Source organism: Staurois parvus, unplaced genomic scaffold, assembly GCF_062004578.1.
Source record: "Staurois parvus isolate SC_StPar_1 unplaced genomic scaffold, SC_StPar_1.0 ptg000031l, whole genome shotgun sequence".
Classification (NCBI taxonomy): domain Eukaryota; kingdom Metazoa; phylum Chordata; class Amphibia; order Anura; family Ranidae; genus Staurois; species Staurois parvus.
This window is the reverse complement of record NW_028317827.1, coordinates 7,394,667-7,420,346: the sequence shown is the minus strand read 5'-3', so window position 1 is coordinate 7,420,346 and position 25,680 is coordinate 7,394,667. Positions and strand designations below refer to the sequence as shown.

The window sequence follows — 25,680 nt, the reverse complement described above, 5'->3', positions numbered from 1 at the left end:
TTGTTAAACTGCATTAAAATAAGTTCTCCTTTCATCTTTTATTATTCATATTATACCAGATAATAGAAATACCCTGATTTGTAAAATCCCCAGATTTTTAAGATATTTCCCTTGCCTCTATATACTTTATCTTCTTGCAACCGGTAATATTAGATATGTTCCCTCTTGAAGTGATCAGCCCTGCCAATGTCCAGAGAAGTGTGGATTACTGTACTGTTCCTGTGCACTTTGTAGGTTGCTGTAATCAATGAGAAGCTGAACTTCAAGCAAAAGCACTTTCATATCAATATATTCCTCAATAGCCACAAAGGATATAAATCCACTTTGTGTGCCCTAATTGCCTTTACAAACCCTGATTTTACTTTATAAAAGTAGAAGTGACATCATCACTGTGAGCAGAGCTGTGGGAGGGACCCAGCAGGCCCCACCCACTACAACCTGCCTGCAGAAAACTGTAGAAGGGCCAGAGACCAGACTAGTCACCATGCTCAAGGAGAGAGCGCAGCAGTGACTGGTCTTCATTACAGGAAACTCCCAACCAGAGGCAACATTTTCACATTGGATTACAGTACAGATCTGGAAGAAATACACAAAGTATACCAAGATTCAAGAAAGAATACATCTGACTCTTGTATTAAGACAAGATTTTCTGATCCCAGAGCTCAACTTTAAAGCACTTGGCAAGTAAGGTATTGCTTGCAAGACATACATTTTCTGTTTATTTTTAATTAGGCCTTTATTTTATTCAATGTTATGTTTTGGCAGTAATTGACAAAATGTTTATTTTCAGACAAGGAGGATCCACCTGATTTTGTATGGATTGGACTTAATCGCTTGGAAAGTGCAAGTGGATGGCAGTGGTCTGATAATAGCCCCTTGAATTTCATCAACTGGGATGAAGGTATGCCAGTTCGATGACAACAAATGTGGTCCATGTCAAGCTGTTGGTGTGTGTGTGTGTGTGTTTTTTGTGTATCTTGGGAGATTGGCTCTGGTGTAGAATACATATATCCCATTTTATGGTTCAGTACTTGTTGGAAATTTACAGATACAACATATATCCAAATATGTCCCATATGGTCAAAAGTATAGATACAGTATCAACAAAAGTCCCTTTTTGAAAGTAAAGCTGGCCATGGACTGGTGATTTTGCTTTTTCCATCAGTAAGCAGCCAACAAAGTTGTTAGAGAAATTCCACCCCCAACCTAACTGGCTGCAGCCCTCGGATCAGGAAACCTTTTTTTTATAGCATGTCCCTTTGACAGAAGTCAATCATACAACTTCTAAACTAGCCAAATTTCAGTCAATGTATGGCCAGAGTTAACGGATTTCATTTAAAGCCATAATAAACACCGGACTGGACATTTGTACCTACAAGTTAGCTTATAATAATGCTTATCTGTAGGTATGAAGAATATCTCCTAAAAGTGCACTGTTTAGGAGATATTCACTATTTCTGCAGTCAGCGCTGTCACTGGTTCATGCGCACTGAAGGCACAGCCTACTTGTTCCGTCCCTTCAGAACGCTGTGCAGCGATTGTACTCCCTTGGGTGCAGGAGTGACATCATTGTGGCTTTGCCATTCAAATGGCCGGAGCCTGCGAATCCAGAAGGAAGACTGGGTGAAGATGGAAGTGGTGGAAGGCTTCATAAAAAGGTAAGTCTTTCATAATGTGCTAGTAATCAATGCATTCTAGCACATTATGGCATTAACTTGCAAAGAGGAGTGCTTGTGTTTTTTGTTAAAAAAAAAAAAAAAAACGTTTATCACCACTTTAATAGACCAGTTTTGAAGCCATAAGTCCCAGATTTCTTCTTATGTGACCCCAGAGATGAATAATCTGAAAAACCAAATGTTGTTGTGTTCTCTCTGGATAATGTCAGAAGGATATATGAAGACCTGTCGTTTCTCTGCAGCCGGAGAGAGTCCCATAGTACCTCTAGTCCAGATTTTTAGAGGGTAGCAGTTTGGTTTTGATTGCTTTCTGAAAATCCTTATTAGAGACTGTGTTGTTTGACTTTTGTTTGCATTTCTATACAAGTCTTTGGGAATCCAAGTTGTTCTTGAAGCAGATCAGGTCATCTGCAGACCAAATGCACCTATCAATGAATTCTGAATGGTCTTAGAAACGATTTATGTGCAAAGCATGTCAGTACAGGCCCTTCATTTGATTTTTGGCCCCAGGACATAGTTTGTGAAATTCAAGGCAAGAATATATCCCAGTGTATGGGTGGCTTTACCGAAAAGAAGTAGAGCGAATTTAAACAATGTACCCTTGACGACATATTATTGTTAGTTCTTTCCCATATATACAGTGGTATAGAAGAGAATCACCCCCATTTAAAATGTTGCTGCTTTGCAGCTTGAAATGAAGACAGACACAGTTTTTGTTTTATCCAGCTTTATTTTCTCAGTGCAACTTATAACATCCAAGTGAAAGATATTAACACCAACATGTCAGAAAAAAGTTTTAAAAAATTAAAAAACAGAATCACTAAGTTGGCAAAAGGATCACCCCCTTGTGTCAGTATTTTATTGAACCAACTTTTGCTTTAATTAGAGCCTTTAGTCTGTAGATTTTGCAATATTTGCCTACTCTTCTTTACAGAACTGCTCAAGTTCAGGTAAATTTAATGGTGACTGTTGACTGCAGTTCTTTATGTAATTCCACAGATTTTCAATGGGGTTTAAGTCTGGGCTTTGACTAGGCTATGCCAGGACATTCACCTTTTTTGTCCTTCAACCACTGTGTGGTCATTTGTGCTGTGTGCTTTGTGTTATTGTCATGTTCCCACTGACATCTTTCTGGCAGCAGATTTTCCCCAAGAATTTGAAGGTATTTTGCCCCATTCATCTTTCTTTCTCTCCTGACAAGTGCTCCAGTCCCTCCTGCAGTGAAACACCCCCATAACAGGATATTACCACCTCCATGCTTTACTGTAGTTATTTGGATGATGAGCTCTATTGGATTTCTATCAGACATATCGTTCAGTGTTGAGGCCAAATAATTAAATTTTAGTCTCATCCGACCACAACACCTTTTTCCATGTGGCCTCAGAATCTTCAAGGGATGTTTTGGCAAAGCTCAGCCATGATTGAATGTGGCCTTTTTGAGGAGTGGCTTTTTTCTTGCAACCCTCCCATGCAAGACACTTAAGTGGAGAATTTGTGATATTGTCATATGCACACAATGACCACTCTTTGTCATAAATTCCTACAACTGCTTCAGTGTTGCTGTAGGCTTCTTGGTACCAGTTTCCTCGAGGCTCTTTCATTCAGTTTGGAGTGAATTCCTGATCCAGGGAGGGTCTGTGTTGTACCAAAGACCTTCCACTTTTTAATAAGACTTCACTGTGCTTCTAGGCATTAGTAAAAGTTTTGAAATTTTTTTTATCCATCTCCTGACTTGTGCCTGTCCACAACTTAATCACATGGATCTTTTGACAGATCTGAAGCAAACTGATTGTTTGCTTCAGTTGCACTATCAGGGACTGAAATGCTCCAGGAACGTTCTTTTCATGCTGACTACTGCTGATCGCAGTAGAAAGTCAAATGGCTTTGGTGCCATTGAAAAGATGATTAGCTACAACACATTGAGTTTACAAGTCATTTTTAGGAGGGAGGTGATCCCTTTTCCAACTGGGTGATTGTTTTTTATTTTTTATTTTTCTGTCTGACATGTTGGTGTTTTATCTTTCACTTGGATGTTATACCACTGGATAAAACAAAAACTTGACTGGCTTCATTTCAGGCTGCAAAGCAACAAAATGTGATTATATTAAGGGGGGGGGGGTGATTATTTTCTGTACCCACTGTATTATTCCCATTCATATACAAGTAGGAAAGGCAACTCTGCTGCTTAAAGTTTTGCAGAGCCAAACCAACCTGTATTATTCCATTCTTCTTTAGTAGTAGTAGCAGTCCCTTGATCTGTGCATTTACATTAATATAACCTTCACAGATATAGTATTTACTGTCAAATATTGTTTACATTTTTTAAGATCTCCTCCCTGAAAAATTTGCCTGCATGATGAACTCTCTGCGTCTTAGGCCATTGTTCACATGACTGTTACATAGAGTTGAGCCCGGCCAGTTGAATTTAGGGCATGTATCTGACAGTTTTCAGTGTTTTGAAGTAATTGTGTCCTGCAAGCTTCTTTTTGAACAAAGGTGTCAAAAGCAGAACACAATACCTTGATAACTTGTTAATTGATGTGTTTCTGCTTGTAGTGTGCTGGGCTTGTTAGGACATTAACACAATTATTCTGGTTGCAGCTAAACTCTAATGCAAGCTGTCCTTCTTCTCCTGGCAGGTATAACTGCTTTTTCAGTTCTGGATGGCTCCAGTTGTGGGAGATTAAATGTGAACACCAGAACGTGGAATGCCTACCCTTGTGACGCATCGTTGCCCTATATCTGCAAGAAGCCAGCAAACAGCTCATCGGATGACTCTTTCAGTATGTATACTATTGCTGCATAAATACATGCTATACAGTAATATATATAGATATATTATTATTATTATTATACAGTATTTATATAGCACCAAAAAGTTTGCTCAGCGCTGTACATTATAGTGGGGGACAGTATATGAGACAATACAGTGACAATACAATACACGAGGGGTTCGAGCGGCCTGCTCTTTGGAGCTTACAATCTAGGAAGGAGGGGGTAGTGGTACAGGAGGAAGTGGCTGTGGGGGATGGAGTGGTAGGAGGATTGGAGGAGATCGGCTGTTAGGTGAGGGCGGGGTAGGCTTCCCTGAAGAGATGGGTTTTTAGGGTGCACCTAAAGGTGAGGAGGGTAGGTGAAAGTCTGATGGATTGGGGTAGTGAGTTCCAGAGGATGGGGGAAGTCCTGGAGAAGTCCTGGAGTCGGGCATGGGAGGAGGAGACTAGGGAGCTAGAGAGTAGGAGGCCTTGTGAGAAGCGAAGAGTACGTGTTGGGTGGTATTTGGATATCAGGTCGGTGAGGTAGTTTGGGGCAGTATTATGAATAGCTTTGTACGTCAGTGTTAGTAGTTTGAATTTTATGCGTTGGGCAATCGGAAGCCAGTGGAGGGAATGACAGAGGGGGGTGGCAGATACGGAGCGGTTGGTAAGGTGGATGAGATTGGCAGCTGAGTACAAGATAAACTGAAGCGAGGATAGTCTGTGATGAGGTAGGCCGGTGAGAAGGGAGTTGCAGTAGTTGAGTCGTGAGATAATAAGGGAGTGAATGAGTTGTTTAGTAGTGTCTGGGGTTAGGAACGATTGGACATGGGGTTGGAAGGACAGATTGGAGTCTAGAGTGACACCTAGGACTTTGGCTTGCGGGGTGGGACTGATGGTGGCGTTATTGGTCATGATGGAGAGAATAGGTGGGGGGCGCGGGCTGGGGGGAAAACTAGGAGCTCGGTTTTGGAAAGGTTTAATTTGAGGAAGTGGAGTGACATCCAGTCTGATATGTCGTTCAGTAGGCAGGTGATTCGGGCGGAGACTGAAGGGGTGAGGTGAGGGGTAGAGAGGTCGATTTGCGTGTTATCGGCGTAGAGGTGGGTGTTGAAGCCGTGGGAGTGTATCAGTTGGCCAAGGGAGGAGGTATAAAAGGAGAAGAGAAAGGGCCCGAGGAAAGAGCCTTGGGGGACCCCAGGAGAGAGGGGGAGGTGGCAGCGTTATAGGTAACACTGAAGGAGCGCTGTGATAGATAGGATGAGAGCCAGGAGAGAGCTGAGTCTCTGATGCCAAGGGAGTATAGTTTTTTAAGGAGAAGGGGGTGGTCAACTGTGTAGAAGGCCGCGGAGAGGTCGAGGAGTAGGAGGACTGAGTAGTGGCCATTAGCTTTGGCGGTTAGCAGGTCGTTGGTGATTTTGAGTAGGGCGGTTTCAGTGGAGTGTAGGGGACGGAAGCCAGACTGTAGGGGATCAAGGAGGTTGTTGTCGTTGAGGTGGGAGCTTAGGCGATTATAGACTAAGCACTCGAGGAGTTTGGATGTAAATGGCAGCAGGGAGATGGGTCTAAGGTTGTTCAGGTCGGTGGGGTCCAGGGAGGGTTTTTTGAGTATGGGAGTGATATGCGCGTGCTTTAGGGGGGAGGGGAATACGCCAGTAGAGAGGGAGAGATTGAAGATGTGGGTGAGGATATATATATATATATATATATATATATATATATATATATATATATATACATACACACACATTGCTCAAAAAAAATTAAAGGAATACTTTTTAATCCGAGTATAGCATCAAGTCAACTAAACTCTTGGATTATTAATCTGGTCAGTTAAGTAGCAGAGGGGGTTGTTAATCAGTTTCAGCTGCTTTGGTGTTATTGAAATTAACAGGTGCACTAGATGGGCAACAATGAGACAACCCCCAAAACAGGAAAGGTTTTACAGGTGGAGGCCACTGACATTTTTTTCCCTACTCATTTTTTACTAGTTTTGCTCTTGGCTAGGGTCAATGTCACTACTGGTAGCATGAGGCGATACCTGGACCACTTCAGAGGTTGCACAGGCAATCTGACTCCTGCAGGATGACACATGAACTTGTGCCATTGCCAGAAGGTTTGCTGTGTCTCCCAGCACAGTCTCAAGAGCACAGAGGAGATTCCTAGAGACAGGCAGTTACTCTAGGGGAGCTGGACGTAGAAGGTCCTTAACCCATCAGCAGGACAGGTATCTGCTCATATGTGCAAGGAGAAACAGGATGAGCACTGCCAAAGTCCTACAAAATGACCTCCATCAGGCCACTGGTATGAATGTCTCTGACCAATCAGAAACAGACTTCATGAGGGTGGCCTGAGGGCCGGACTTCCTCTAGTGGGCCCTGTGCTCACTGCCCAGCACCATAGAGCTCGACTGGCATTTTCCATTGAACACCAGAATTGGCAGGTCTGCCACTCTGTGCTTTTCACAGATGAGAGCAGGTTCACCCTGAGCACATGTGACAGATGTGAAAGGGTCTGGAGAAGCCATGGAAAACATTATGCTGCCTGTAACATGGTTCAGCATGACTGTTTTGGTGGTGCGTCAGTGATGGTCTGGGGAGGCATATCCATCGAGGGACACACAGACCTCTACAGGCTAGACAATGGCACCCTGACTGCCATTAGATATTGGGATGAAATCCTTGGACCCATTGTCAGACCCTACACTGGTGCAGTGGGTCCTGGGTTTCTTCTGGTGCACGACAATGCCCAGCCTCATTTGGCGAGAGTATGTAGGCAGTTCCTGGAAGAAGAAGGAATTGATACCATTGAATGGCCCCCACGCTTGCCTGACCTAAATCAAATAGAACGCCTCTGGGATATCATGTTTCAGTCCATCTGATGCCGCCAGGTTGCACCTCAGACTGTCCAGGAGCTCAGTGATGCCCTGGTCCAGATCTGGGAGGAAATACCCCAGGATACCATCCATTGTCTCATTAGGACCATGCCCCGACATTGTCAGGCATGCATACAAGCACGTGGGGGCCATACAAACTACTGAGAACCATTTTGAGTTGCTGCAATGATATTTCAGCAAAATGGACTGCCTGCTGCATCATTTGTTCACTTTGATTTTCAGGGGGGTCTTTGAATTCAGTCCTCTGATGGTTGATCATTTTCATTTCCATCATATGATGGGGCATCCTTACGTTCCTAACACATTACCCAGTCCATATCTGTATAGATATCCAGCATGATACTTTTCCCCATTGAGATCTGTCGCAGAGATTTGTTCTGTTTTTCTCTGTGGGTTGTGATCATGCTGGGCAGGCTTTGGAGGATGGTGCCTTGCGCTTTTTACAACACAAGGCTCGTTCCCCCCCCTTTTTTTTTTGTCTTCTTAACTTTATAAGAATGTCACAAAGTTACATTTCATCCATTTCTCTGCTGCAGTGTATAAAAGCCCAAGGTGGCTCAAAGAACTATGGAGCGGTGCAGAAAAAAATGCAGACATGTTGCAGTTTTCCACACTGCACTTCTCTGCAGCTGACATCTGTGTAGATGTGCAGACAGGGCACCCAGAAATCCCATGGTTTCTGTGTCCCTTTGTGGAGAGCTTTCAGTTGTACACTGTTGCTACAAAAAAGACCAAAAAGATATGAAGATGAATGCAGTCATTCAAGTAGAAATATAGGCATTTTTTTTTTCATTTTGGATAGAGCAAGGGAGGGTTATAACCCCTGTCAGATTTTTTTTCGCCAAGTGTGCCCCATTGCAGAGATTTCCCCTCACCACCTGTCCCATAATCAACCAGAAAGTGAGTGGAAACCCCCCCCCCCAAATTAAGGGAATTCCTTGGGGACCCCCAGGACACCAGCGCTAGTGTCCCCATTGGATGATTTCCCCTCTATTACCTTTCTGGTATTTTCTTTTACTTCATCTTTCAAAGATAAAGGTAACAGGACATATAGAGATGGCGAATCTCCTTAACAGGGACACAGACAGCAATAAAAACTGACAAGTGTTCTAATCCCTCTCCACTCTATCCAAAACAAAAAAAAGTTTTGACTTTAGTTATACTTTAAGCCTCATTCACACCATGCGCAGAGATGCGTGTTTTTCTGCACCTGCCTCTGCAAGGGCACAAAGAAAACAATTGTTTTAAACCATAACACTAGTATAATGTGTCATGTCCGCCATCATCTGGTGTAAATGAGCCCTAAAGGGGAATAACAGCAGTCCAGTGGGGTAGCTGTTGGTGGTGCACAATTACTGCCTTATACACCTGCTGTAAAATAGAGAGTGGTTATTAGTACCCCCTCAAATAAATTAAATGTATTTCTTTTTTTAACAACCTTCAATTCCTGTGTGTCCTCCATGTGGCCACTTCACTAGTCACCAAAGTTCCCTTGCATGACACCTGTGCTGTCCATAAATACTAGCCACTTGGTCAATATGAGTTCTGATTATGCTAGTGTCTTTCTTTTCACTTATGCCTCTTTCACACGGGCGTTACGTAAGTCCATTTGCGGATAAAAAATGGAGACCCGTGTATTTCTGTGGACTAGCAGATGTAAACAGATGATCAACCGTTTTACATCCGTTAATGTCCATATCTGTTAACATCCGTTTTTTTTGAACGAAAGAAAACCCTATTTTTCTTCTTTAAAACAAAAAACTGGAACAGATGAAAAACGGATGAAAAAACGGATGTAAACGGATCCGTTTTTTCTTTGAAAAAACGTGATTGAACTGATGAAAAAAACAGACCGCCCGTGTGAAAGGACCTTTTTAGAGCTCAGTTTCACTGACACATTTTAACAGCTGATGGTGTAACCTAAATAATTGTAATTTTTATTACTACAATCCTTGTGCAGATTATTGGCATTTCTCCGAAACTACTTGTGAAGGAAACTGGACAGCACACAATGGATTTTGCTACCTCCTGCAGCAGCCAGGCAGTTGGGAAGATGTTGATCTTTCTTGTCAAAAGGAAAATGGAAGTTTGATCAGCCTGCACTCCCTTGCGGATATCGAGTTAGTGGTCACAAAGTTTCAGAGTATGTAACATAGCGATGGTCATTTTGTTCAGTAATGCAATTAAAGTTGAAGCATCCTAGTAGATTGTAATGTGTAATTGATCCATTTTTAAGAGGTTTATAAATCCTATAGCAACAAAAGTCAGAAACACTGAGATTAAGAATAAACCTTTAAAGTGGCTCTCCAGGCAGAATTGAAAACTATATAGTGCAAGTGTACCCCAAAATGTTAGAACACAAGGGAGTTGATTTACTAAAACCGGAGAGTGCACAATCTGGTGCAGCTGTGCAAGGCAGCCAATCGGCTTCTAAGTTCAGCTTGTTCAATTAATCTTTGACAATAAAACCTGGAAGCGAATTGGTTTCTGTGCAGAGTTGCATCAGGTTTTTCACTCTCCAGTTTTAGTAAATCTTCCCCAAGATGTGCGTTTTTTGTTCTTTTTTTTTTTTTACACTCTAATAAGCATTATCTGTTGACCCTTCCCAATATTCCTTTGTTCACTGTGCTGGGCCGACATCACAGTTATGCTGCCGTGCAACCCCTCCCACTCAGTGTTGTTGGGACTTTGAAGATTAGCTACTTCATTAGCTATGTGCATGTTCTGTCAGTGCACCGCTCTGCCTGAACTGTCATACACAAGTCATACCCCTCCTTCATCTCAGTGCTTTTCTGTAGTCCTGTCTGAAGAAGTGATGTCACTTCTTTTTTTGACGTTTGTCCTCAGGAAAAGCACCACCCATCCTGACTCAAGATCAAGAGGCTGAGATAGTGGCAGTTTGACCACAGATAACAGGAAAAAAGTATTGAAATGGCAGTCTCTGTGTTGTAACCATGTGAGACCAAAAAAGCTATTTTACGCAGTTAACATTAGGCCCATTCTGTATATAATTTCTTTTTATCTACTGTAGGTACAGTAAAAAAATTTGAGGTCCGTGAAACTTCATTTTCCTGAAATCTGATCAGTAAATAATACAAGCTACAAACATACATTATTGTTTGTGTTGGCATTGTATTTCGGATCAGAATGGTGTTTCCCAAAGTAGAACTCCCACTGTAGGTGGGACACTACAAGGGTCAAACATTCTCTATAAAATTGTCACGTGGAAACATTTTCTTATTAAAGTGACCATTGTGAGCAATAATAAACTTCCAGCAGAGGTAGTGAGCCAGTCAACAGTAAATGGCTTGAAACATGCTTATGACAAACATAGATCTATACTCCAGACAAAAAAAAAAGTTAACAAAAAAGAAAAATACTAAACGTGTATAAAAAAAAACAAACAAAAATGTGGTGATTTCTAATAGTGCAACTGGCACAAAGGCATGGTAGTGATTGGTAGTCAGTGGTCTGCTACTTTCTGTAGCTTTTTGTCTTTTTTTTTTTTTTCTCATTTATTACCCCGTACATGTATTTTTTTTATTTCTTTAGAAAACGAAAATATTTGGTCAGGCTTTAGGAGTGAGTCATTCCCTCATTTGTTTAAATGGTCCGATGAAACAGAAGCACTTTTTACATATTGGGATCAAAATGAGCCCCTTCCTCCATTCAACATGACTCCAAGCTGTGTGTCCTTCTCAGGGATGGTGAGTTTCTCTTGTATGAGCTGTCAATAGCAATACACGCATTTTACTTTTGATCAATTTCCTTTAAGAAATGTTGTTTATAATATTTGTTTTCAGGTTTTATTGCAGTAATAATGGTAGATAGAAGAGACATAATAGACATTACTGGTGTGGGCAAGCCCACCCTCAAAATGGAATGTCTGGCAGGATTATAGTATATATTCCTTAGAACTTTGTAGATGTAAAAGAATTTTGTGGCAATGTTGAGATCTGACACATGTAAACTAAATGTTTGTGTAATGCGAAGTGCACAAATATTTTATATTGCTTGATAACAGACCCTTTGTACTTTCTGCCAGACTGGACGATGGCATGTTAGCAACTGCACAGAAAAATATACTTCTATATGCAAGAGGCCTGGAAAAACCAAGACTGATACAACATCTGACTCTGGGTGCCCACAGGATAAGGTATTTTTTGACTTTTCACTTGACTAGTGTTTTTGTAAAGTTTAAAAGCTTTCTATAATATCTTGAAGACCTTGCTTGATTGGGAGTCTACAATAATCCTTCAAATGAGTTTTCTGGCTTTTAGTTTTTTTTGTTTTTTGTTTTTTTCATATCAACCAATAAGTCTCTCTTGCTCTTTAAATGGTTTTATTGTCCAATTCTGGATAAAAAGTGGTTTTGACTGTGGTGAATGTGTAGGGGTTAAAGAATGAGCACTAGTAAGAATCAACAAAGCACTGTTTGATGTATAAATGTTGTGCATCACCTGCTGTAGATTGTTGCTACTTTCCACTGACAAGCGCCGTAAACACGAAAGCTGTCTCTGCTCATTCGTAAAGAGAGGCTTATACCAGTATACAACCTAACATTTCCTTGCTAGACAATTTACCATGACATTAAACCTTCATTTGTTTATTTTTTTAACTAAAATGACAAACATGGTATACTTGCCTGCTCTGTGCAGTGTTTTTGCACAGAGCAGCCCTAAACCTCTTCTTTTGGGGGTCCCCACCAGCGCTCCAGGCTCCTCCTCTTCGGCGAGTGCCCCCATGTGAAGCAGCTTTCCATGGGGGGGCCCTCAAGTGGCCTTGCTCCCGAGTCACCCTGTCTGCATTTATTGACACAGAGTGGATGGCTGGGCCCCACTCCCTCATAACAGCATTTGATTGACAGTAGTGGGAGCCAATGCAATGGCTCCTACTGCTATTAGTCTGCCCAGCGAGGAAGGGAGACAGTGGGGAGAGCCGCTGCTCTTGTGCACATCGCTGGATAGGATCGGGCTAGGGGGATCCTGCAGCACAGAAGGTTTTTTTTACCTTAACGCATTAAATACATTAAGGTACAAAACCTTTAGAACCACTTTAAGCTTCGCAAAGTATAATTGTTTAGGTAAACGGACTGCTGGGTATCTATTTCTTTTAATACCCAGAAAACTGGTTTCTGTGGCCCTCTCTGATTTACATTCTCTTCACTAGAGTTCCTACCTGTGGGCTAAGCCTTGCCCAACTGTTATGCCCCAATCCCATGAAAGTATCCTTAACCCCTTCATGCCTACGGGTAAATCAAATCTAAATGCCTAAGCACAATTTTGCAACGTTGACGTGTTAGTAAAACTGTACATATCATCACAACAATTTTGTATATCCAGGTGAATTATACCTTGTTTTTTTCCGGACAAATTGGGCTTTTGTTTGGAGGTAAATGATAATGGATATCTCCTGATTTTTTTTTTATTATCAAAGGAAAACTGGCCCAAAATAGTAAAAAAAAAAAATAATTTTTTTTTAATTTAGCTGTGTGTTTCTTGTTACTACCATAACCTACCATCAAAGAGCAACCCAAAATAAATTTTCCAGCTCTTGACGATAGCAGCGATACCATATATGTGTATGTTATTTGTTGTTTGTACCCGTAGTACAGCCCAGAAACAATAGTGCACATTTTGTTTTGTTTGGGGTTTTTTTTTACCTAACACACACTGACACTCATACCAATTTTTTTTTTAATCCTGACTTTTTGACCCTGACCTGGACCCAAACACTTACCCTGGCACTGAACTAGATCAAACCTTGTTCTAGGTCTTTTTTCTTTATTTTTTAATATTTATTTACTTTTTTTTTTTTTTTAGAAACATTTTTTTCCCTCTATGCCAGGAGTTAGAGAGATACAATGTATCTCTCCTCCATTCATAGAGAGAAATAAAAAGAAGGAGGCTTTCACAGCGATCATGTGACCCGGAATCAGGAATCCCAGGTCCCGATCGTTAGAACGGGACCCGGGGCTCTCGGTGACACCGCAGTCTTTGTGCTGGGAGCACACTGTGTGGCGCACTCCCAGCAGAAAGACAGGTACGCAAATATGCGTCCCGCATGGAAAAAAGTCCAGTGAGGCCACATATTTGTGTTACATCGGCGTCAATAGGTTAAAGTGCTTGTAAAAGCTCAAGGTTTTTTACCTTCATGTATTCTATATATAAAAGTAAAAACCTGTGTGCAGCAGCCGCCCTAATACTTACTAACCTGAGCCCCATGTCAATCCAGCGATGTGCAGGGAGCCTCGGCTCTCCCTGGTATCTCCCTCCTTGTTGGCTGAGACAGCAGCAGGAGCCATTTGCTTACAGTATGATATGTTTGTGAATTACAAAAAATATATCTCTGCCTTTACAATCACTTTGTTCATTGAAGTATTGTCAGTGGATAGGAGCAGATCTTGCAGGCTTTTCTTGGTAAAAAAGGTAATAGCGGGCACTTTCTGATTTGGCTTTAAATGTTTAAAATGGTTGACAGGTTGGCTTTTAGTTTCTCATTTCCCAAAGACATTTGTATATATGATCCTGATTGCAAATTTAGAATCGGAATTACTGTAAATCTCAGAATTCTGACATTTCTCAATGCAGGCTTATTTGGTCAGCTTCATCCACTCATATTTTTTTTTTTTTCGTCTATAGAACTGGAGAAGACATGGAGAATACTGCTACCTCATTAATAAGACTGAAGCCACGTTTGATGAAAAATGCAATCTTACAATTACAAACAGGTAATAAAACAAATATACAGTATACTGTGTATATTATATAATCTTTCTTATGCAAGGGTCATTAAAACCCAGACCAAATTTTTTCAATGCTGTAATTGCCAGACAATTACAACAGACACACATTGCTATCCACAGGCTGCAGCAGCTTTTGGTAGCTGAAACTCCTGCCCCCCCCCCCCCCAGTGAAGCCTTTAGCTTGCATGTGATCATTGTCATACATGACATATTGATCACATGATCATAAAACCACTCTGGTCCCGATTTGTAAGTGGGGAACAATGCTGTCTGTGATTTGCTGGTTTTGACAGCAGCTGAGCAAAATGGCTGCTGATATCTGTTAAAAGAGGGTGTATATTACGATATCCTCAGCACAGGTCATCATAGTGAGGATCATTATTATACATATTGCAGGTGGTAAACTGGTTTACCAGAGGATCAGACCTTTCATGCATAGGATACCTCAATGAGTGATGCCTTTTTGTCTCTTTTGAGGTCATTAATGGACTTCTGTCCCACCAACGAGAACTCTGTTCTCTCTGGTGGGTCCCCCTCTGAACCCAGTTCTGGAAGTGATTTTAATTTGTCAGACCATGCCTAGTCAGAATACCCTAAAAGGATTTAACAACTGCTGCTGTGGAACTATTCCCTCCAACTGAACTGTTCGAGGGGGTTTATCTTATCCTGCTCATGTTTCAGTATCCAGTGACCGCATTTGCCCCATTTTAGATCTCAAAGCCTTAAATGTTTACATTCTGGTCCACAAATCCTGGATGGAATCAACCAGATCTGTCTTTGCCTCCCTTATAAGGGAGACGTTCTGGCTTCCATGGACATCAAAGATGCTAATTTACATGTCCCCATCTTTCCAGCACACCAACACTGAGGTTTGCTGTAGAGCCATTGAATTACCAGTTTGTTTCTTTGTCTTTTAGCCCATCTTCAGCACCCTGGATGCTCCTAAAGTTTTTTTCTCCAGTGTTGGCCCTGTTTACACTAGTTGAATCCCCATTGTAGGATAGCTTCTGTTGAGAGAACAGTTGGAAACGGCTTTGTTTGACAGTGTGTCTCTGTCCACATGTTAGAGTGGTGTGGATGGATTCTGAACCTTCAAGGATAGTTACTGGAAACAGTCCCTCATTTGGCATATCTGGGTCTGGTCCCAGACACCTCTGGGGCCATAAAAAAAAACTTTCCCAGGAAAAGCTTCAGAGACTCTGGTCTCAGGTTCAAACTCTTTTAATCCAGAAGCTGTTGAACTGTTTTCTCTGGTATGAGAGTATTGTGGCTGATGGTAGCCTGCTTCGAGACTGTTGCCCTTTGCCAAATTCCACTCCAGACCTCTGCAACTGCAGTGTCCTGTCATCATGGTCTCTGAAGAGGCCTATTTGATAACACAAACTAGGACGAGGCTGTCCCTGGTCTGGTGGCTCAGGGATCTGGCTATTTTTTTTTTTTTGGAAGATTCAATTTGTGCACCAGGGGACATTTTGTTGATGCATGGGACTTGATTATCAGAGGAATCTCCTCTTCCAGTAACAATCTTGGAGATTCAGGTGATTTGGCTGCCCCTTCCTTGGACCAGTCTTTTTGAGGGCCATCCAGTTTATATTTAGGTGGCATACATCAGCTATGAGGAAGAAACCATAAGTCTGGCAGCAGTGTCTGGACCCAGAAGAGTGGCCCCTAGACCGGGATTTGTTTCCATGCCTGTGTTACAGGTGAGGGATGTCCAATGTGGACCTCCAGGTTCAACAACAAACTGTACGGGATGTATCGAGGTGCAGAGATATTCTGCTTTGGTGGTTCAGTAAGATCAGTACACCCTGATCTTTGCCCTTCCTCCACTGAAATTTCTACCTCACCTGCTTTGCAGGATTTAACATGGAGGTAATTCCAGTGATTCTCATTGCTCCAGATTGACCCAGGCTGGTCTGTTACACTGACTTGATAAGAGTTCTAGTCTCTGTTGAAGCCGATGTTCTAAAGGACAGGGGCCTCACTGAGTTTGTGATTCCTACCATGTTCAGGGCTTGTCCACTTCTGTCATCGGACATAATGAGCAAACTTCGCTTGGTATTAATTTTTCCATGGAGTGAATTCCGTTATTCCTGCAGTTGGGTCTGGACCAGTGTTTGGCTCTCAGCAGCATCAAAGTTCAAGTCTCTGCTCTGCTCTACTCTTTTTGGTTTTAGAGAGTGCTCTAACTCTTTTGATTTAGACATTTGTGTAGGGGGGCCTGCCATGTGGCTCCCATGCATGGAATGCCTGTGTGAAAGGACTCTTGCCTGGACTGCTTGCTGCTTGCCATAAAATCCTTTTCTTGAAGTCTATTAAAGCCCAACTCTGGGAAACCGTAAAATTATGCATTGCAGTGGGACTGGGCAAAGGATAACTTGCACTGGAAGGGATAACTGCTCCATTTGTCTATGGGAGAGAAGCACATTTACTTACCTGTTCTTCCACTCCCCCGTGCTCCATTGGCGGACTGTGCCTTAGCGTTGTCATGTCCAGTGCAGAGCTATGGACCCTGCATTAATCTTGATGACATAAGGACCTTAGACTGCTAGAGCATGGGATATAGGATGCTGTGGGGGACTGGTCTAGCAGCATGGAGGATAGTTTAAATTTTCTTTTCTGTGTCAACTGGATCTAAACAAGCAACTAACCCTTGCAGTGCCCCACTACAAAAAATAATTTCAAGTTTTCTAGAGTTGGGCTTTAAGGGACATCAGTTCTAAGCCTCTGTGTTTATAATCATGCTCTTAGTACTTCTTTACTACAAAACTGAGGCATACCAGTGGGGAAGGGAGATGATCATACCCTGGGCTGGCCTACAGTTTTTTGTTTGCCAGTATCTAATCTTTCTGTAGGCAGCAGCATAACACAAAGGTTTTTAAGATTTCCATTGTCCCCAGTGGACTCCGAGAAACAAATTTTATGGGAGTATTTCCTATGAAAGTGTAAACCCACAACAGTAAAATCTGTCTGTATATGCAGTAAAGCCTGCTTGTTATACTCACTGTGGAACCTAAGGGAAGGCGGAGGAGTGCAAGGTCTCTAACATCCACCAGCTCCGTGATGTCATGATGGAGGAGTGGAAGAGGACTTCAGTAGCAACCTGTAAAACTCTGGTGAACTCCATGCCAGGGGTGGACTGACAACATGGGGCCCCTGTGTCCTTGCCCAAACTCAAAAAAGCCTATGCAAAAGGTACCAGGGGCATCTTATGGGGCCCCCTACTGACCCCAGGCTCTCAAGCAGTGCCCGAGTTTCCAAATGGTCAGTCCACCCCTGCTCCATGCCCAAGACAGTTAAGGCAGTGCTGGAAAATAATGGTGTGTGTGTATGTATATATATATATATACAAACAATGTGTGTGTGTATATTAGGGATGCACCGAAAGTTCGGCCACCAAAACATTCTTGCTGAAAATAGCCCTGTCGGCATTTTGTCGATAGGAAAAATTTAGCTAATACAGGGGACTGTGTGTACTGAAGATGTGAGGGGTTGGCGGCGGAGAAAGGCAAGAGAGGCGCAGTGTATACGGTGACTGGCTGTCACTATGGGGTTTATTTACTAAAGCTGGAGAGTCCAAAATCAGACTCCCTTCTGCATAGAAACCAATCAGCTTCCAGGTTTCATTGCCAAAGCTTCACTGAACAAGCTGAGGTTAGAAGCTGATTGGTTTCTATGCAGAAGGGAGTCTGATTTTGGACTCTCCAGCTTTAGTAAATAAACCCCTATATGTCAATGCCGGTTTTTAAATGAAATTACCGCCTTTTTTTTTTTGCTTTTTTCACTATAGATCAGAGAATCAGCTGTCACTTCACCCTAGCTAAAAGAAACTAAGTTTCCTGTTAGTTTATTTCCCCAGAAACAATGTTTACTTTTAGTTTCTTTCCCGAGATAAAAAAAACAAAGTTTCCTTTAGTTCCAGGGAAAGTGACCGCTAATTCTGTGAGCTATAGTGAAGAAAAAAAAAAAAGTCATCAATTGCATTTCAAAATTGGCACCGATATATAGTGACAGCCAGTGAGGGAGCCCCTCTGTATACACTGCTACCTCACTGTATGTGTGTATAAACTCGGTAACCAACTACGAGAAATGCCTTACCTCTGTGCTTGCCAACAGTGGTTTCTCCACTAAGTAGGAAGTCATGTTTTGCTTGGGCATCAAACACTTATTTTACTCACTGAACTGCAACTCAATTTATAACATTTGTATCGTTGCAAGAAAAAGTATGTGAACCCCTTGGGATTACGTTGAGTTTTGCATGAATTGGGCATAAAATGTGCTCTGAACGTCATCTAAGTCACAACAATAGAAGAACACAGTCTGCTGAACATAATACTACACAAACATTAGATGTTGCCATGGTTTAATTGCACATAACATGTAAACATTCACAGTGCAGGGAGGAAAAAGTATGTGAACCTTTGGACTTAATAACTGGTTGACCCTCCTTTGGCAGCAATAACCTCAACCAAACGTTTCCTGCAGTTGCAGATCAGACCTGCACAACGATCTGGAGTAATTTTGGACCACTCCTCCTCACAAAACTGTTTCAGTGTAGCAATATTCTTGGGATGTCTGGTGTGAATTGCTCTCTTAAGGTCATGCCACAGCATTTCAATCGGGTTGAGGTCAGGACTCTGACTGGGCCACTCCAGAAGGCGTATTCTGTGCTGTTGCAGCCATTGTTTTGTTGAATTACTTGTATGCTTTGGGTCATTGTCCTGTTGCATCAGCCATCCTCTGTGGAGCTTCAGTTGGCGGACAGATGATCGTACGTTTTCCTGCAAAATGTCTTGATAAACTCTGGAATTCATTTTCCCATCAATGACAACAATCCGTCCAGGCCCTGAGGCAGCAAAGCAGCCCCAAACCATGATGCTCCCTCTGCCATGTTTTACAGTGGGGATGAGGTTTTGATGTTGGTGTGCTGTGCCTTTTTTTCTCCACACATAGTGTTGTGTGTTCTTCCCAAACAACTCAATCTTGGTTTCATCTGTCCACAGTATACATTTTGCCAGTAGTGCTGTGAAACATCCAGGTGCTCTTTTGCAAACTTCAAACGTGCTGCAATATTCTTTTTGGACAGCAATGGCTTCCTCCGTGGTGTCCTCCCATGTACTCCATTCTTGTTTAATGTTTTCCTTATTGTAGATGTGTCAACAAAAATGTTAGCATGTGCCAGAGATTTCTGTAGGTCTTTAGCTGACACTCTGGGATTCTTCTTTACCTCATGCAGCATTCTGCGCTGTGCTCTTGCAGTCATTTTTACAGGATGACCAAGCCTAGGGAGAGTAGCAACAGTGCTAAACTTTCTCCATTTGTAGACAGTCTGCCTTACCGTGGACACATGAACATCAAGGCTTTTGGAGATACTTTTGTAACCCTTTCCAGCTTCATGCAAGTCAACAATTCTTGATCGTAGGTCTTCTGAGAGCTCTTTTCTGCAAGGCATGGTTCACATCAGACAGTGCTTCTTGAAACCAGTAAACCCAAAACAGGTGTGTGTTTTTTAAGGGCAGGACAGCTGTCAGCAATACATCCAATATCATCACACTGATTGGAGTCAAGGTTTGCTCACTCCTGGCTCCAATTAGCTCTGGGAGAAGTCATTAAGCTAGGGCCTCACATACTTTTTCCTCCCTGCACTGTGAATGTTTACATGTTATGTGCAATTAAACTATGGCAACATCTAATGTTTGTGTAGTATTATGTTCAGCAGACTGTGTTCTTCTATTGTTGTGACTTAGATGACGTTCAGAGCACATTTTATGCCCAATTCATGCAAAACTCCACGTAATCCCAAGGGGTTCACATACTTTTTCTTGTAACTGTATGTTTTTTTTTCAGAATGTTTGTTTCTGTCTCTAAAATTTAAAATACACCTATGATAAAAATTATACACTCTCCATTTCTTTGTAAGTGGGCAAAGGGGATCCAATAATTATTTTCCCCACTGTGTGTGTGCATAATATATGTATGTATATATAAAATATTGGCATCCCTTCATTTCTGTCAGATAATGTGTACCACTTCACCCAGAAAATTGTTGCAATTACAAATGTTTAGGCATTTCTACGTTTATTTCTTTTGTTGATACAAAAAAGTGGAAAATCAAAAAGCCAAATCTCATACATTACATGCAAAACCCGCAATAGAGATTTATGGTTATACATACTCTTTTTGATTTGACATGTTTTATTATCACTATCTAGATTTGAACAGGAGTTCCTGAACAGCCTAATGAAAGAACAAGCTAATCCTGATGGGCGGTACTTCTGGACAAATTTAAGAGACACTGATGAGTCTGGAGATTATTATTGGCAAACTGCAGGTGGGAAAAAAGACCTCTCGTTTTCCAACTGGAACACTCATGAGCCAGGTAAAGTGACCACCACATTGGTTTAATTTGGAGCTGTAGCCATTTGTGTTTGGGAAAGTGTTAAATCCTTGGTGAAATCTTTATCACTGTGTCCCCATTGGGTTTAGATCCTGTCCCATTGACCAACTGTCACCAGCATAGCAACTGAGGAAAAATCTCCACAACAGGACACAGAAGGCAATAAAAAAAATTAGAGCTGCTAAAGTGGTTGTAAACCTCAGACATGAAATCTGAACACAGCATATCCCTCTATAGTGTGTACTTGCCTTTATTAAAAGCACTAAGTGTAATTTCCTTTTGATATTAGCCTGAGTCACTTCTGACAAATTTTCTTGACACCAAGAGAAAAAAGGTGACGGGAGGGACCTCCAGCAGATTGACAGTTTCAGCTCTGTTCCTGTAAGCTGTGTGAAGTGGGGGTGTGTGTCTTTTCCATCCAGTCAGCTGTCAAAGCTCTCCTCACTGAGCTCTGCAGTGTGTAATTTCAGCTGTCTGCCCACTCTTTTTTCTGAATTTTCAGACAAGTTGTATAAATTCAGCACTTTGGATGTAGAGAAGAGAATATTGCAGATAAACAGGTACAACTTATGTAGGAGGATTTGTTTCATCTTTGTGTATCACCTGAAGCCAGTTACTTTACTGGGTATATTATTATTATTATTATACAGTATTTATAAAGCGCCAACAGTTCGCTCAGCGCTGTACATGTAAGGGTTTACAACCACTTTAAAATCTAATGCTGCTTTCTTTGAAAGAAAGTGCTTTCCATTTGCTTCCTTTTTTTGTGTCTACTTCCTGGTTTCCTTGAAGCACTGGTGATGTAGCCCTGGCCTCACCAATGCTTCATTGGAAGGCAACATAGCCGTACCCCTTCATAGAAATCTTGTTTCTAAACTTCAAGATTTTACTGAAGCCCCAAGCCCCCTCCCCCTACTTGTTTGTACAATTTTGAAGGCTAGAATTCCTTTGGTTATTGCTGCCCATTTATTGGGGATTTCCCCTAACTTCTTGTTATGGTGGCAACATTGATACCAGACTTAAAAAAAAAAAAAAAATTCAATGCAAACATACACAGCAATATAAAGTCTAGAAAAATTTCTAAATCTGGCTATATACTACTTTACAATCTGATTGTTTTATCTTTATACAATATTTTTATAGATTTAGCAAAACCATATAATGTGAGGACTCACCTAAACAATCCATTCAGTACTTATCCAATTGGTCAGGCCTTTGCACTAAATAATTTGTTCTTTTATAGAGAAACTAATGTCCCAATACTTACCTATCCTTTAACGGTCTGACATCCCTTGCCGGCACCAGTATTTTTTACCCTGGCTTCTTGGTGCCAGGCTGTGGCTATCTTCATTGGCTGATGCAGGATGGCATCACTGCAGCCCATGCACAGGAGTTCAGTCATCTCGGCACACAGGTGCCAACTGCAATCAAATGTTTGCAATAACTAGTAATAATTCCTTCACATCACTGTGGAGGAATTTTGGCCCACTCTGCTTTGCAGAATTGTTTTAATTCAGCCACATTGGAGGGCTTTTGAGTATGTAAAGCCTGTTTTTAAGGTCATACCACAGCATCTAAATTTTAATTAACTCCAGACTTTGACTAGGCCACTCCAAAACCTTTAATTTGGGGGGGGGGGGGGTTGGGGGGTTTGAGCCATTAAGAGTTGGACTTGCTGGTTTGTTTCGAATCATTGTCAAGCGAGCTTGAACTTGAGGTCACGAACTGATGGCCGGACATTGTCCTGAAGGATGGTCTGGTAGAGCGCAGAATTTATGGTTCCATTAATTATGGTAAGTCGTCCAGGTCCTGAAGCTGCAAAAGCAGCCCCAGACCATCACACTACCACCACCATGTTTGACTGTTGGTAGAATATTCTTTTTATGATATTGTGTGTTAGTTTTATGCCAGATGTAATGGGACGCAAACCTTCCAAAAAGTTAAATTTTTGTCTTATCAATCCACAGAACATTTGCCCAAAAGTCTTGGGGATAATTGAGGTGTTTTTTGGCAAATGTGAGATGAGCCTTTGTGTTCTTTTGGTCAGCAGTGGCTTTTGCCTTGGAACTCTACCACGGATGCCATTTTTGCCCATTCTTTCTTATTGTTGAATCATGAACACAGACCTTAACTAAGACAAGTGAGGCCTGCAGTTCCTTAGATGTTGTTCTGAGTTCTCTTATGACCACCTGGATGAGTGGTCATTGTGCTTTTCACCATTTGTATATAATGGCTCTCACCATGGTTTGCTGGAGTTCCAAAGACCTAGAAATGGCTTTGTAACCCTTTCCAGACTGATAAACATCAATTACCTTGTTTCTTATCTCTTCTTGAATTTCTTTAGTTCACGGCATGATGTGTTGCTTTTTGAGATCTTTTAACTTGCTTCACTTTGTCAGACAGCTTCTATTTAGGGGATTTCTTGATTCAACAGGTCTGGTAGTAATCAGCCTTGAGTGTGGCAATTGGCAAGTTAATTACAGTTTGTGATCTAGCAAAGGGGCAATTACTTTTTCACATAGGGCCAGGCAGGGTTTGGACAGCTTTTTTCTCTTCATAAATTAAATCATTTAAAAAACTGCATTTTGTATTTACTCGGGTTATCTTTGTGTAATATTAAATTTTGTTTGGTGATCTGAACCCTTTAAGTCTGACAAATATGCAAAACAAAAATTAAAAATCAGGAAGGTGGAAAATAATTTTTCACAGCACTGTATGTTTGTGTGTGAGGCCTGACAAATTTGTTATATACTGGATAGAATGACGTTTTATATTTTACAAAAAAAGCTTATTTGCACAAAAATTTAAGTTTAATGTATGTTTTACTGAAAATCTTGGTCAACAGCTGCACAACTATTGAAACCAGCATAAAAATGTTAACTTATCATCTTTTTTTATTCTATAGACTCTCTTCTTATGTTTTGTGGGCTGTAATTATTCTTCAGTCCAAAATGCATTTCAGCATGCCTGTCAAGGAAAAATTAAAAAAACAACCTTTTATTTCTGTATCATTTATTTATTTCTATTGGTTTTTCAGCTTTTCCTGGAGGATGTGTTGCAATGTCTGGAGGAGGAGAGTCTCTTGGAAAATGGGATGTCAAAGACTGTAAGAGTTTTAAAGCTCGGTCTATATGTAAGAAAGGAATTGGATCTGCCAAAGAGGAAGATTTTCCAAAACCCAATGTTACCACTTGTCCTGATGGCTGGTTTTCCGGATCAGGAATGTATTGCTACAAAGTATGCATTTAGTACTTACACGTTCGCATCTTTTCCTATAATATTGTTGAAAGCAAACAATGGCCTTTAGTGCTCATTTACACTATCTTCAAAACATGGCATTGGACACGCTTTTTTAAAGCGCTCTGTGAACGCCAATCAACGCACCTGTCACTAGATAAAATGGTTAGCTTATAGTCCTGTTTACACGTTGTGTTTGCTTCAAAATTATACCCCATGTCGCTTTAGTGGTGCTTCAAAGCATCTTCAAAGCCTCCATTGAATTCTATGAAAAAGCTTCATTAAAGCTTCGAAAAAGCACCACCCAAGCATTGCAGAAGCATCAAAATCACACCAAGAGAGCATGTTGAAGCGGTAGGCGCTTTAATGTATGTTGAAGTCGAAGCAAGTGTAAATGAGCCCTGAATGTTTTGTGAATATGTTTCTTCTATTGCCCTTATACTAAATGGTCTCTCCTCCTCATTTTTGTTACCTAATATACTTGTATTTTAGACCCCAGGAGATGTTCCCCTATTGTCTTATACTATATTTAAAATGCAATATTCCTACTTACACCACAGCTCTGTAGAGATCTTTGCTGCCAGGCACCTCCCAGCCTTTCTTCCAGAATCTTCCACATCCTGCCTATCACACCATGTGTTTGTGTGATCCAGACTTCATGGAAAGCAACGTGGTGCCAGTCTATTCATTGAAGTCGGTATTGTCCAAACTACATGTGTGCAGGAGGAATGTGTGGGGGAGAATTGGAAAGGCTGGGCAGCTCTTGAGGTCGACCAGGAAAAATTTTTGCAGAGATGGATTATAGGTTAGTATATTACATTTTAAACATTAAATAGGAATACAGGTTTGAAATGAATCTGAGATTCACCCAGGTTGGGCAAAGCTTCACTTTAATGTACCCCCTGCCTCCCCTCAAGTCACTTTGATTACAGCTTACGTAGGGCTACAGACTCTATCACCACCCCCATGATGAGACCTGGTGATTGGCTGCTCAGGCATTTACCTATACATCCTGGAAGTAAGGGAAGGAAGTTGTATGCTCCACAAACCTAGTGTTGGTATTTCCCCATGCTTTGAATATAGTGGCAGGAGATCAAAAGGTAGGTGAGCATGTATGGAACGGAGTGCAGTCATTAAGGTGGATAAGCAGGTTTCTCATTTGTAGTGACAGTTGATGAGAGATCTGCTTTTTGTCATTTGATTGACATGTACATTACATTTGCTCTCATGTGCTTTAGCTGTATATGCATGTTTTATTTTGTTAGGTTTTCAACAAAGAGAGATTACTGAGGCAAAGAACCTGGGAGGAAGCTGAAGGAATGTGTGAAGAGTTTGGTGGCCATCTTGCTAGTTTTCCTCATATACAGGAAATGAAAAACTTTCACGTGTTCCTAAAAGCAAGCATGAGGTATATTTTTCTTTTGAAAAGTACCTTACCTTTAGAAAATTAAATGGCAGTATCTGTATTTGTTATCCTAGGCATCGAAATACAATAGGATGATCATCTTTTTTTTTTTGTATTTTGTTATATTTACCTGAAGCCAAAAGCGATGGATTTGGGTCGGCTTGAATAAAAGAAACTTGGGAAGCTGGGAGTGGAGTGATGGCCGTCCTGTAAGTTAACGTTCTGTAAAAATACATTTATTAGATATTATGAAAAACCTTATCCCTTTTAGGGCCATGTCACACAAGCTATCCTGTTGCTGGGGAGTACTTGCCACAATAGGACAGGGCTAAACCGGGTAGAAAAATTCCTGTTTCCATTTCACTCCCTCACTGGCTGGATGTAGGACACATCACTCTCTTAATGGAGATGTACATTCTACAGCCTTTCCATCAGTGAGGAAGATGAAGATCTAGCCATTGAGGAAACGACACCTAGAAGTAGGTGAGTGTTTTCTATGCAGGTTTCTAGCAATCCTGTCCCTGGTGTGTTGTCTCTGACAGGTTTGCTACTGTGACATGACTCCTAA

General features: G+C 41.4%; 1 protein-coding gene across 1 annotated transcript in view; it reads left to right on the top strand.

Moving 5' to 3' along the window:
• The window catches only part of LY75 (lymphocyte antigen 75), a 143,164-nt gene that overhangs the window by 77,117 nt on the left and 40,367 nt on the right, over positions 1-25,680 (top strand). Inside the window, exons 5-14 of the mRNA XM_089659877.1 lie at positions 791-901; positions 4,316-4,459; positions 9,289-9,471; positions 10,881-11,035; positions 11,374-11,484; positions 13,970-14,058; positions 20,286-20,452; positions 23,508-23,707; positions 24,973-25,115; positions 25,249-25,321. Of these exons, the coding sequence (XP_089516003.1) occupies positions 791-901; positions 4,316-4,459; positions 9,289-9,471; positions 10,881-11,035; positions 11,374-11,484; positions 13,970-14,058; positions 20,286-20,452; positions 23,508-23,707; positions 24,973-25,115; positions 25,249-25,321 (1,376 nt within the window). The remainder of the gene's footprint in view (positions 1-790; positions 902-4,315; positions 4,460-9,288; positions 9,472-10,880; positions 11,036-11,373; positions 11,485-13,969; positions 14,059-20,285; positions 20,453-23,507; positions 23,708-24,972; positions 25,116-25,248; positions 25,322-25,680) is intronic.